At 36.9% G+C, this 14,571-nt stretch overlaps 1 protein-coding gene across 1 annotated transcript in view; it reads right to left on the reverse strand.

Annotated features, from left to right (window-relative positions):
- The window catches only part of SDK1 (sidekick cell adhesion molecule 1), a 416,654-nt gene that overhangs the window by 158,397 nt on the left and 243,686 nt on the right, over positions 1-14,571 (reverse strand). The window contains exon 6 of the mRNA XM_074918870.1: positions 583-694. Coding sequence (XP_074774971.1) covers positions 583-694 — 112 coding nt within the window. The remainder of the gene's footprint in view (positions 1-582; positions 695-14,571) is intronic.

Raw genomic sequence — 14,571 nt, forward strand, 5'->3', positions numbered from 1 at the left:
CTCAGAGGGGAAAGTGAATCAGTTGGTCTTATCATCTCAGGACCTCAACTATTCACTTCCACCGGAATTCAAGGCCGACTAGATGGAAATATAGGAGAAATGCTGTGAACTCTATATTATGGTGCATTATGAACAGTTGAGCAATAATCACTGTAAAATGAGAGCATCTGTAATAAATTATTTCATAGGAGATCCTCGCTAATTTATTTACTAGGAAGCACAGACTGTTTAACAATATCACCTTTCATGTCAACAGGCAATACAGCTGAAATATTGTTAACCCTTAACATAACTTTTTCCTTAAGATAATGTCTGCTGATGGAACAGCACTATACTTCTTTTCCTTCCTGTGTGAGCAACAGGTGGGAACATAACTGCCTGTATCCTTATTTGGCCAGAAAAATCAATATGTTTAATTCAGTAATGTTGGACAAACAAGATTATTCATAAGGTTACTCTGAAGAGCAAGCATTCTGCTTCAATCATTAAATTAATAAAAAAATTAAAATAACTTCCTATGTCCTTCTTAGAAAAGGACGGTGCATTAAAATGAGTTCCTTACAACCCCGCTGCGGCTGTTACCTGGCATTGGCCACACACTCCAGCGTGATCTCACTGCTCCCTGCTACAACGCTAGTATTCTGTGGAGGGATTACAATGATGGGAGCCATGGTGTCAGACGGGTCCGTGGCACCTGCACGGGCAGAAAGAAACCTTGTGAAGACTCTGCACATCTGCAACTGGCGAGGACTGACACGTTCCATGCAAAGGATCTTGTCGAGGCACACAGCTGCAAATTCCACTCTTCAACCTCACCATGGATTTTAATCTCCTCATTAAGGGGAGATCTTCAGCGTGACCATTTTCAATGGCTTTCATTATACTGTACAAACACACTGTTTCAATATACTCAGCTTGGTATCATTCAAAACACATAACTCACGAGAACTACTCTCAGATGGAGTGCAGGAGCAATCCTCAAACAGAGAGCAAATAAATTAAGCATCCTAAAAGTTCTCTATTGTAGGGCACTTTTATTTTTATCAAACACTGCTGACTTATATTTTTAAGACCTTTTCATGTTTTGTTTAATCTTACCACGTCCATACCATTTCAAAAGAGTCTGCCAATACTCATGTTGGTTCTTTAAAAAGATTTTACACACAAGGGAACAAATGTAAAATTAACAAAGCAGCATATCGCAGCAACTTCAATCCCTTTTTCTTATCAGAAAAGTAAATAACCCAAATCTGCAACTCTTTTGTGAGGCATCATACTGTAAATAATTTAGCTTATGCAACAGTCAGCAGACACTTAAAAAATGGTAAAAAGGCTGCTTGTAAATTTTCTATGTATACATTTAGTAAGTGAATTAAAATACCCATGTATTCATAGGTACTTTGCTTCAAGCAACTCATTTGGGAAAGAAAAATTAGCTATTTTTTAGCTTGAATAACAGAGTAATAAAATTTTCTAAAGATACAGAATCCAATAAACGAATTATAGGGAAAAGTAATGAAAATAAAACTAAACTGATGGAAAAGCAAGCCAGTTTATCAAATGTTTTCTGCAAAGGAGGCTAACCCATGCCCATTAAGCAGAATGGGAAACTGGCAAATGCGAGGTATGAACCCTGACGTTTGAGATAAGTCCCTGAAGAATAGATAATGGATAGAAGATTCTTTGCTTATCTCGTTTGTATCTGGCATGCCAAAAGCCATTTGACATTCGATTTCACTGGTTGGACAGACAAAGGTTTTGGCAACGGGGCTCAGAATGTTCACAAGGTTAGCAGAGTTCTGAATTACTGAATGACAAAATTTTTACCTTTTGACGTTTTTGTAATTGATGGCAAATAGTGTACTATGGGAGATGAAAGCATGTAAGCATGTAGTATAATTTCAAAATTTTAAGAATACCACCCACGTATCTGAATAAATTCAAGCATCTAAGAATAGCACTTAAGGAAGTGTTATGCACATATTTATTTCTTCCCATAAATATGCTCTGTTGACCTGACACAGCATCAATATGCAACTCACACGGGATCTCAAAAAAAAGCTTTTAGTAGATTTTACTTCTGCTCAGCAACATTCCTGGAAATGTGATGCTATCAGGTATCAAATCTATTTTCCAAGGAGATTTTCATGGTGGTCTTATGGATATTCATGGCAGGAATTTTCCAGATAGTAATTGAAAAAATAGAAAACAAGCAATGATCAGATTAGCAGCTTGCTACTGATGAGAAGAAATAACCTCAGCACTAGCGTACACCACTACTTCTGTGCAAGATGAAGGCTTACAACAGTAAATGCTAAAAGATCAACAAACAAGTTACCAATTTGGCAGTATTAATTTCTTATCTCCATCTGGAAAAGAGTAAAACCATTTGTTTGACTTATCAGCTCTCCTGAAGAATGGCTCAGCCCCACTAAAACCAACCCAAGAAGAGAAGGCAGCTTTGTTGTAAACTCTAGGAGTTCACCATATGTGAGTGGCTCTTTGTGCAGTGAGCAGATAAGCAGGGAAAAGTTTTCCCCCAGGAAAACATAAAATTTCTTTGTCTTTATTACTGACCATAACAAGAATCTAAATAAACTATGTACTTATTTTCATTTTGTACCATCCCTGTTGATAAAGATTTTGAGCGAGTGAACTAATACCGATGTGATAGAGGGCTCATCAAAACAGTTAGCACTTGGATTCTAAGCAATATACCTACAAAGGCCACCTGCAGAAGTAACAAGCATGTATAGAAACCAACAACATTTCAGAGTATTATTTAAATAGTACACAGACAACGTGCATATTCCTATTTCATATTCAAAGACAGTTTAAGTTTCCTTTTGCAGCACAAAGAAACCACTTGCCATAATTCACTCTGACCCCAATCCTGCCAGATAAAACTCATCAGGAACACTCCCATGGTCCCTTTTGCAAGGGGTAGTTTGCAGCTTTGTTTTGTGGCTAATCAAAATATCAAAGGAGGAATTTAGTTTTACTTTAGAGTAAAAATCTCAATAGGGCTCAAACGTGGGATCTGTGTCATCCTCCCCCATCCTTTCAGAACTTCTTTCTTTTGTAAGAAATCCACAGGTTGGAATATCAGAGAAGCCGGGTTTCTAATCTAGATAAGAAGTAACACTGTGATTTGGCTTTGATGATGTGATGCAGCAAATCAGAATTCAGTCAGGCTGTGGAAGGTAGAAAGCTATTTCAAACAATCAGATAATGAAAAACTACCCAGATTTTCCAAGTTTCTTATCCTACCTGTCAATACAGCCACTCCATCCCTCTCCTACCCCCTAATGCACCACACAGACATGATTTTACTTGACTGGTGCTACACTAAAATACAGTGCAGAATGTCATTGTTAGTAAACAGGCATTTTCTTTGAAAATCCTTCGTAGAAAAGAACTGAAAATTTTCTCTCCTCCTTCACTGCTCCTTTTTTTACTTCATCAGTCTTTTTCTTGTCCCAGTTTTCTAGGTGCCTACTATTTCTGTCTGGCTTTTCATTCCCCTCTTCAGGCAGCTTCTCCGCATTCGCCACTGGCCATTTTCCCTCCCTGCCACCCCATGGTCCCCTATAGATGTTTCACATTATTTAAGAACTAATTTCCCATGTATCCTTTATTTCAATGATTAAGCTTCAGTTTCTCTGATTAGTAGGAAATATTTATTAAAGACACTGAAATGAGAGAGCAGTACAAATAGATACGAAAATACACTTCCAGTGAGATGAATTAGTGAAAAGGGGAGCACTGTTCTCACTCATATTCTGAAAGAAAAGATCTTCTTTCCTTTCTGTCTGCTTTCTGAACCCCTCCTCTCAGCTAAGAAAGTGAAGCAACATTAGGGGAAAACACTGACGCCAGAACTGTAGCCAAGGGATGCCTCACTGTTGGACATAAGTCAGTGGGGAACTTGTAGGAAGCTGAAGAGACAAGGCTGAACAGCACTGAAGAACACTTAAGGGATGTGTTCTTATTCTGATTCTAGTCCTTAATAGGCAATTGGACAGAAGGACTGACACAGGCAAGAGTTCTAATCCAAACAGTTTTCTCCAAAAAAGAGCACGGTCTGCTTTATTTCACATTGTATCTAGTTTAGTCACAGCATTTCCAATCTTCATTTTGCTTCTAAACCCTCTCATTAAACACTGTTTTAATTATTAAAAATATCTATTAGGGCTCAGTAACTGAAGGGCCTTAGGACCAGTCCCAACCAATCTTTGCATCTTGGACTATCATAACTCCAAAGACTCTGACACACAGGTGGAGGGAGTTTTTCTTGCAGCTCTTTCAGTGGTTCCCATCCCCAGCTGCTCATGAAGCCATTGGTGAACTGCTTCCATTTACCACCCAAAATATTAAGGTAAATTAGCACAAGTATTATTTTTCCATATTAGACTTTTCTAAAGAAGTGGTGGAGGGAGAAGTGCCAAAAATATTGAAAAACGGAAACAAAAAAGAGAGAAAATGGAAAGTAGAAGATCTGGGGTTTTACTGTGTCTCTAAACATAAACTCCTCTTCAGACTGTGACATTCAAGAATCTGGCAATTCTACACAAAGCAGATATGCTGAGAAAAGAGAGGGGAAAAAAAGAGTGAATACCTCTTGCATGGTCTATTTGTCTTTACACCAGTGGCTGTGTGTGACTTCACAGTGCTGGTCTTGGATCACACTGCTCTTCCCCCTTCTCTCCTCCCATCTGACCAAGAATGAAACCTGTCTCAAATGGTCTAGAACACTGATTTTTTTAATACTGATGAGGTGTAGAATTTAAAATCTGTTATTTAAATACTATAATTATGTAGACCACCCCATCATCATTGAAAAAAGTGTTCTCTACATGTAATGTCATAATATTTAATATTCCCTGTACCTTACATAAGTTACAGTTTATAAAGACCACAGACTTTATCAAAGCCACATGGGTGCTTAACTTTCCCAACAGAGATAAAATCTGATTCGGGCCATACAATTGAAGATACAAAAGATGCTTTCCCCTTCAGCAACGCATAAACGTTAGGTGCAAAATACCGAGTATTACTTCAATAGATACTCAAATTAATCTCAGAGAGACATGGTGCAAACCAGCTGTAATAAAAGATGATAATGTTTATCTCTTGAAAAGAAGCAACAGTTTGAGTTCAGACTTGAGAAAAATGACAAGTCTTATTTTTGAGGCTTGCTTATAGGTCCCAACCCTCTGAAGACAATACAAACAAGATGACCATAAGCAGGAAGAGGGAGGATTGCCCAAAAAAATCAGTCAGATCATCCTCATTTACTTAGTATGGGGTAGTAGCCTGGAATGCAACACTGACTGCTAGTCATTCCTACCCTTATAGTGTTGGTTCCTACTGCAATTACTTCTCAGTGTCCTGTTTTCAGTGAAGAAGAAATCCTACAGGAATCAGTATAAAAAAAAAATGAATTTACTTCTTCATATTATGAAATCTGTGTATGGAAGAAAAATACTTTACAGAAAAGAGAAAAGATCACCAGTACACCACCCTCAAAGTAATGAGAAATCGAATACTTTAACAGAACTTCAAAACCATTTATAAGCTATCCTGAGAGAAAAAATTATAAAACCTTCAACATAAACTTCCTACAGACTTTCAGACTTGCACAGTATGCAGAAATGCCTTTGCAATTACTATGCAGGATACATGCAAAGCTTCATGTTACCAAATTATGGATACCTATATTAGAAAAAAAGCAGAATAGAAGATAAGAGTCCAATTCAAATAGCAAAAATATTACACATAAATAGTTCAACATTATGGCATCAAGAATGTGCAATCTCTGCCTGTGTAACACGGAATATGTGAAAAGAGGAGAAATGACAATCTCACAGCATCTCAAGATTACTTGAAGAAAAAAAAAAAAAAAAAGAAGAAAAAGATCTTACAAATAAGAACTACCTAATAGAATACGTTTCACTTCTTCCAGGTACAGCCTGCAGATGGTTTGGATTATCAACGCATAATGGATTAATGCCCCTTTCCAGTACAAGATACACAACAGGAATCGGATCCTGATCAATAATAGATTAATTTCCCTTCCCCTTTGCAGTAGAAGACGCACAACAGGAATTGGAGCCTGATCAACAGACTAGCAAATGCTGACAGCTACCTGCAGGCACAAGAGAAGCATTATGCAAATAATGAAAAAAGTGTAGTTTTCAATCATAAAACTCAATCCTAAAACAGGGTTTTTGTCTATTTGTTCTCTAGTTATTAGAGTGGTTATTAACAGATTATACAGCAAAAGAGCAATAAGATAATAAAAGTTACCATTTCATTTTTTCCACTTTTATTCTAGCAAGAGAAGGGAAATCTGCGATGCTGCTATGCACTACTGTGCTCTGTACAGGTCTGCTCAGATTTCTAGACGTGAAGAAAAATAACAAGAGACTTTCCTGTGAGGATTCCTGGTCGCATTTGTTTAGTTTGATGAATAACATTAAAACTCCAGATGGAGTTTTTTTGAGTCAAAAGAACATATTTATAAAATAATTAGCAATCTAGTGTCACAGGGATGGTATATGAAGAATTGTGAATTTTCAGTACCCAAGGGTATCTTAAGACTCCTCAAACACGTACGTACTAACATAATTTCTGATTTTGAACCTTTGAGAAACTAGATTCTAGACTCAAAAAAATAAATAAGCAACAACATAAAAACTTAGCTTTGTGGATCAAATTTATAGGGAAAATGGCCTAGTTGTTTGAATCAAATCACAGCAAGTGAATACTTATATATACAGCCCGCATCTTGATCCAGATATCAGACATAACATATGAATAAAACACCAGATGTGAAAAAGGTTTATGAAACACAAGTAAAACAAGTGAACGATCTAGGTCAGTTATATTTATTGACTCAATATACTCTTGTCAGTGTGACTAAGCTTTGTCCACATCAGATCAAACACATGATTCATTTCCAACTGCAAGTAAAATAGAATGGAAAAAAAAATAAAAGGGGGAGTGAATAAAATAATAAAAAACAGAACAAGTTACAGCAACTAGATCACAAATTAAATACCGAGTGTATGAGGGGGGATATGGAAAAGAAAAGCAATTATAACAGATTTTATCAGCAATTACTGAGGAAGCCCTACATAAATGAATTGTGGCTGAATTGCTCATGTCATAAAGCAGCGCCTGAAAACCTGCACTCCTTCCTTTTCTATCCACTCCTTCTGGGCCTGTGAAATAGGCAGAATATGTTACAACAGTAATTCTGATGCATTTAACTTGGAAAAATAAAGTTACCTGAAGAAATTAACCTACAAAATGTGTGATTTACCCAGTCAAGCTTGCAGTTCTGCAAGCGGTTTGAAATGGACTTAACTTCAAGTACTTGCTGGCTGGTTTGAAGAGAGTGAAAAACCTCATATTCCTAATTTAGGTAGATACAGAATAATACAGAAACAGAGCCTTTAAAGGAGAAAACGGAAAAAATATATTAATTATGCAAAACATTGTCAAGAAGGCACATTCTGTGTATGGAGCTTCCTGCTGACTGTCTGGAGCAGAGGATGAGAAAGCCAGCCTAGATCCCCATCTCTCTGACATCCCGTCATGCAATCCCATTTCTGAATGTTCTGGGGCCTGTGGTAAAAATATTCAGTTTTTTTAATGCCACTTTTCTGGTTGGAAAGTTTCCTAGAGCTTTGTTGTTCAACCTGTTAAAACCACTCTTAATTTCCAGCTTAAATGTATTCATGGCCAATGTACCCCATTTGTTTTTCTGCCAAATCTGTCCTTTAGCTTAAATAGCTGTTTTCTCTCTCTCTGATGTTTATGTCCTAAAGTATTTATAGAAAACAATCATACTCTTTCACAGTCTTAATTTTACTTAGCTAAACAAGCCAAACTTTTCTTGTCTGACAAGTTTGAAAGGATTCGCTGAGATATATACAAATAAAAGAATAGGAGCAAGGGTGAAAAAAAAAAAAGCTAGCATCACACTATAAATGTTTCCAAATGTTTAAACAAATAACAGCCACGTTTGTAACAGCTTTTTTTCCCCTTTGTAAGGACTTTCACACAGACTGCAAGAGCTGTTAGTTTTAGCCCTAGGGAAAGATTAATGGAGAACTCAACTCCATCTACAAGATGACTTTTGTGTGTAGATACTACAGCAAAGAGCAGCTTTATATATTTTATTAGATAAAACAGAGCCTAAAATACAAGTTGAGAAGCTTCTAAAACCTTGTAGAGAGTTTTAGGGTCTATTCCTGGGCACAATGAGACACAGAGGCCTCAACACAGTTGATTCACAAACAGAAAATGTGTTTCTGTAGAGCACAGCTGCACACACCTGGTGGTGCAACACTGCAGTGCCCAAGCTGAGGAACCACCGGTGGGACAGTTCATGGTGAAGATAGCCTCTCCAGCTTCTCTCTCACCAGTTCTCACCCCTGGGACAGGGAGATCTGCCAGGTTTTTTTCCTGATTTTGCCCTTTTTTCTACAGGTCTTTAAGTGCAGGTGACCCAGTTATTTGGGGGCCAGTCCTCCACAGAACAGACTCATTCCTCCTTTTTTTCTAATACCTGAGGTTGGCAAACTCACTTTGTGCTTTAGGACTACTTCGGAAATAAATTTCTAGTGTTGTCCCATGTAGTTTTAAGGAAATTAAGCTTCTGCTTAGTTACACAGCTCCCTGTGATGATTCAGCAGCTAAATTCAAAAGCAGACCATATTTCTGCTCCAACACTCTGAAATTCCTTTCTCACAACTCCTCGTGCAAAAAGAGCAATTTGGAAGTGACCTGACCTTCCCCCATGCGCGGTGAGCAGTTTCTTTCTGCCTAGAAACTTATCATCCAGCACATCATTAGAGCTTTTAACATGAAAAAAATATATAGCCTCAAGGTATTCTAGCTAAAGAACACTCAGGTGACTTTTCAATTCACCGGATAGCTTTAATATCAGCTATATAAGTGGATGGAGTGTGTAATCTTATTCAACAGCAGTTAAAAGGGGGGAAAAAAAATATCCATGGTCTAGCAGTGGAATCTATTAGCCTCCGAGTCATCTTCAAAGTGATGCGAGAGGCAACAAGCACAGCAGCCCGCTGCAGCCAGACGACTGGGCGAGCGGCCTCTGCAGCCAGCATCCAGAACCTTTGGGTTTTTAGCAGTAGAATCCAAAACACGCTTATGTTTAAAAAAGATTTTAAAATAACTCATCAGTGGAAATTATTTTTAAGAGGCTCTATATTTTTACGATTCATTTTAGTGCATCATTAAGAGAAGCATCCGTTTAAATATAAACAGGGATGCATTCAGGAGGAAGAAAGAGGTTGTGTGAATTTCTGCAGCAGGCAGCGAGAGCCACTTTTCTTGAGGACAAAACTGAACTTTTAACATCTTACAGTCTTGACGCTTCACATGGCTGGGTATTTACTACTTGCTTTCTTAATAAAGGTAAATTAAACTAATAAACAACATATCAGTATTTGGATGTTAAATAAACTAGAACTATCAGTTAATCATAATGTCCAAATGTAATGTAAAATTCAGTGGTAAGACATGAGTTGAGAGAAGAAATGAAGAAAGAAAGCTAAGCTGAGGAATCAGAAAACTACTGCTATTTCAGATGCTGCAATTCTCACCAGCAGATTCTGGTTTATCATCAAGCAGCAGGAAAGAAGGAGAAATAGGAGACAATAAAATGCTGCCTTCTATTTTCAAATGTATCTTCATATGTGGCTTTTTTTTATAAATGCATCTCTTAACTCCTTACTTTGGCACAAATAAAATGACACAATTGACAATTTAGTTGCTGCTTCTCCTACTTGTAACAACTTTAAACGCTCTTCTACTTAGAAATGAAAGGGTGGTTAAGAAAAGATGAAAAAAGAAAAGAGAAAATACATTCTCATTCATCCTTCACTGGACTTAAATAAAGAAAAGCATCTGCAGTGACTTTGGGGGAAATTATTTAAGAAATGCCTTCAAGAATTTATTTCATAACAACAATAATTGAAGTACTATTTTCACAGGGAAGATTTAAGATTAAATATGCTCTGTAGAGCGTAAACCAAATACACACAATTGATCATATGTGAGTTTCTAAGATCTATTTCTTTGTAGCATTTTTTTAAATGAACCTGGTGTTGTGGTGCAATACACTCGAAGCAGACACTTGCACATATATATTGATCATCTGACAGTCATGATAATGCTAAATTTAATACTAAATTTCAGTTAGGCTCCAAGTTTTTAAAAAGTTGGAGTTTTCTAGCATTCGCTTAGATTCAGGAGAATGCTATTAGATATTTAGCAAATACATGAAAATAATAAATATTATTGGATTTTAGAGATTTCCTTAGACCTGAATATCTACTGTACCTGGCTGCTTGTTTAAAAACTAATCTTCCTGAAAGATAAGAAAAAATAATTTAAAACTTCCCTCACTGAGAAGAAGCAAAAGACAAAGATGAAAGTGTTCCACAGTTGATCTGCCCTTCACAATGAAAGGAAGGACTTTTGTGTCAGACTTTTGGCACCAGTAAATGTGTACAGGCCACCAAATCGGCCATCATTAGCTAAAAAGTCTACATAAGAGACACTCAAATAAAGACACGCAAGTACATTTTTGCAGTTATTGGATAACCAAGGGGTTGATCAAAGCTTTCTCCAGAAAATCCACTCTAAGTACAGGGATTAAAATTTGCTACATATAAACATCATTTGAACTATAAAACAAAACAAAAAAAACCCCCAAACAACCCAATTTAAAAAACTGTCTTCAGATCCTAGATGCTACAGGCATGGACCAGTTTATGAAACCTTGAAGGAAAGCACTTCTACATATATTTATAACATTGAGCTAAATAGGCAGTTTTGTTGTTTGTTGCTGAACTACTGTTCAAAACAAGATGCACTCACTGAGCAGCATTTTAAGTTCAAGGTCAGCTCTTGCTGCATTCTATTTATATATATTTATGAGAAACATGTTTGGGGATCCAGATTGCTACCTTGCTCCCAAAGGTCTGCTATTTCCAAGTCTTTACATAAAGAGAGCACATCTGAAAAACAAGATACCCCACAGCCTTCTTCTAACAGCTAACTCAACCAAACATATGGAATGTCTTGTCAAAATAATATTTTGAGAAATAGGTTATCAGGGGCCTCAGGTCCACTCCATATGGTCTCAAGTTCTCCATCCCCCTGACCATATCATGCTACTTTTTCCACTTTCTTCTGTAAAGGGATACAATTCTTAATAAAAGTAGAGTTGGTCAGGTCACAGAGATTCAGAAGCAAACAAAATTTCATTTATATATTTAGAGTCCTGTAAAATAAAAAAGCGGAGCAAAACCACTCACACAGCAGAGCTCGGAATCCAAAGAATTATTTTTCTATCAAAACACAGAATTTTTCTTCCTCTTTATAGCACAGATGTTCTTCTAAATAAAGAGCAGCTTTCCCTTTGCAGCCTTTGTGATTATCAATCTTTGGTTATTTTATAATATAAGGTTACATCAGACCTCAGCAGGGAGAAAAATACACATTGCTGTATTTCCTCTGTAGCAAGAACAAAACAACTGTGAAAGCAAAGAATGTTCCAAAAGAGCAAACAATAACCCAGCTAAGGAAAGTCTACAAACTTATTCATTCAAAAATAATTCCACAGATGGATAAGCATTTAATTTTCTGAAGTGAGAATAAACCAGCATCTCTCTTCTCTGGAAGATGGAATAGGTTTTTGTATCTGCCTATTTATACACAGTACATAAATGCATGCTCAGAGAATGCTGCAAGTACTGTAAAAAGAAATCTAAGGGGAAGTTATTACTCAAGGCTCTTTGTTATTATTTCTGCAGTATGGGTAGTGTCAGCATTGTTAAAAATAAATTGTTAGTCGTACCTTACTTGGCCAGTACAAATGCTGTTTGCATTAATGTACTTATGATTTCCTATCTGCTGCTCTCAGATAAGAGAGAAGTTTAAGAGTATGATGTCTTTTCGATCTTGCATTGACTTCTTCCCCTCTCAGAAAAGGGCTGGGTCACTGTTTTCAGCTGTATGGATGGTAAACAGCCTCTCCTGCATATGACAAGGACTCATTGCTTTGATAGTGAAAAACAGAAGCTTAGTTCCACAGGGTGCTCTTGTCTGCCAGCTCATCCAAAACTTTGCATTTCGTGATGCTTCTTATTTGAAATTTCTATCATCATAATATGACACCAAGATGTCACAACAGAATTACAGCTAATAAGGAAAATTAGGGGGAATAAATGAAAGATAAAATGAGAAAATGGTACATTAGGATATGTACCATTGTCTAAGACATGAATGCATATAATGTTGAGATACAAGTGACATTTATTTCATTTTGTTTTAAAAAGAAATAAATTCACCCCGAGGTTTAGAAACATGCTGTCACTTTCCAAAATGTCCTTGGGTTATCAGTTTGAAATTAATTGGAAATGTGTGATTAGGCAGAACTCAACAACATTATTTAGATTTAATCAACCCATTTTATTCAGATTTGCCCCGAAAATAACACTCAACAATATGATTCTGCTATCCAGATGGTAATGGGCTGTGTTAGTGCAGAACTATCAAATGTCAGAGCAACCTAAACAGTAAGAAAATGTTGCAGCGACCACTTCACAACAAAACACTGTCGCTTACTTTCTCTCATACACATACAATCTCCTAAAACTAGATACACGGAATGAAGAAGGATGAATCACTTTACTATACACACACGAAATGCATTTGTATATGGATTAAAATTATACTAAGCAGATAAACCAAACCTGGAAGCCAGGATGGGAAGAGCTGGCTGTAGCTAGCACCTGGAACCTGCATTCTCTAAGGGATGCCCATTAACTTCCAACACCGAGCTAGTTTTGCCTTGTTCTGCTTTGTGACTTCTGTCCAGCTTTTTGATTGTGGTATTAGTTCTGCAAACTCATTGCATCCATACCTATCTTCAGTGAAAGGAAATTCTAAATGAATAAATCACATATAATATAAAAAGCCAATGCTGGCTTCTCTACAGGCTACTGAAAACACCCTATGGTCTGTCACTTAATTGATCTGCCTTCCATCTCCTCCTTTTTTTCAAGAGTAATTATAAAGAAGAGATTAAGGTGTGCCAGACCATTTGGCTATTCAGGAGTGAAAGAATTTTACAGCATAGACCAAATTTAAGACAATGAAATGTGTTATCTACTGAACCACAAAATCTCTGAGAAAACTCAAAAATACAAGCAGCTTTTTGAAATAAACCATAATCTCTCCCTCCTACTGCCTCCAAAGCCCACAACTCCAAATAAAAATACCAAAAAACTGAAAAAAACAAAGCCTGGTGATATATAAAAATAAAAGTACAACTGAAGCATTTTTGACATTTCTCTATCACTCTTAAAAATAGTAATAATCTTGAGCTATTGAGGTTGCTGAAAGAAAATAAAAATCAATGCGTTTTCACTTAGCGCTTTTGAAAGAGAAAAGGATTACTTGGTATTTCAGCAAAATGCTTTAATGCAGCTTTGTAACTGAGCCCACCATAACTTACAAATAAAGCTCCTCACACTCAAGCACTTACTGCACCCCAGAACTCAATACTTGGAAGGAAATTCAGGCAAGACTGCACTTCCCAGTGTAAAGTGGGCAGAGCAGTTACTGGTACCAGCACCACGTCAGTGCTACACAACCTGCGGTGTTCTGGGGCTCTATGAACAGCTGCCCCGTGCTCTCGTGTGGTATATGCATAAGGCAGGGACTTTTGACATGTCTACTGAGGATTTTATACATTCAATAAAGCAATTTATTTCACACAACATGGAAATTGCCTTGGGTTTATGCTATCATTGCCTACCACTCAGCCTCGATCCAGCAAACAATGATGCACAAATTGAGGGGGGTTGCTGTTGATTTGGGGGACGTGGGGTTTGTGAGGTTTTTTAGGTGGTTTGTTGTTGTTGGAAAAATTTACAAGCTTCAACTGCAATGTGTACCCAAAGCTCTGGAAATGCGGGCTTTTAAGTGTTTCTCTGCATTTCTCATTTTTTGGCTGGTGACAAATTTTAGGTTTGTAATCATGGGCAGGATAAAAACGAGCAGATTTCTGATGGACATTAAGAATCTTCTGCAAATCATTTTAAACTACTCAAAGCTATCTTTGAAGGTGGTAAATGGTTGAACCCTCCCTTAACACAGTCAGGGTAGACATAGAACTGTATATTTTATAGTGAATCACATGTATCACTCATAAAAATTAATAGCAATAGCCAACGTAAAAGACAACAAGAAAAAATAGCATCTTGCAAACAAATCTGTTTATCTCATATAGGAGAACTAGAGTCACCAAAAATGCTTTAAAACAAACATTTTAAAATGTCAACAGTTTTTCTGTTGTTTCCGATTCCTCTCTATGCATACAAATGCATAAAATGTAAAACCCAGCAAAGAGAGAAAGTGGATCATTTAAAAAAGCTGATTTAATTCTGCACAAAACCTTTACTCCTACCATTAAAAAGTACAATTTATTACCACTGGAAAGCGTAAAAAGTATAAAGTGCT

Source organism: Athene noctua, chromosome 15 (genome assembly GCF_965140245.1).
Source record: "Athene noctua chromosome 15, bAthNoc1.hap1.1, whole genome shotgun sequence".
Lineage (NCBI taxonomy): Eukaryota > Metazoa > Chordata > Aves > Strigiformes > Strigidae > Athene > Athene noctua.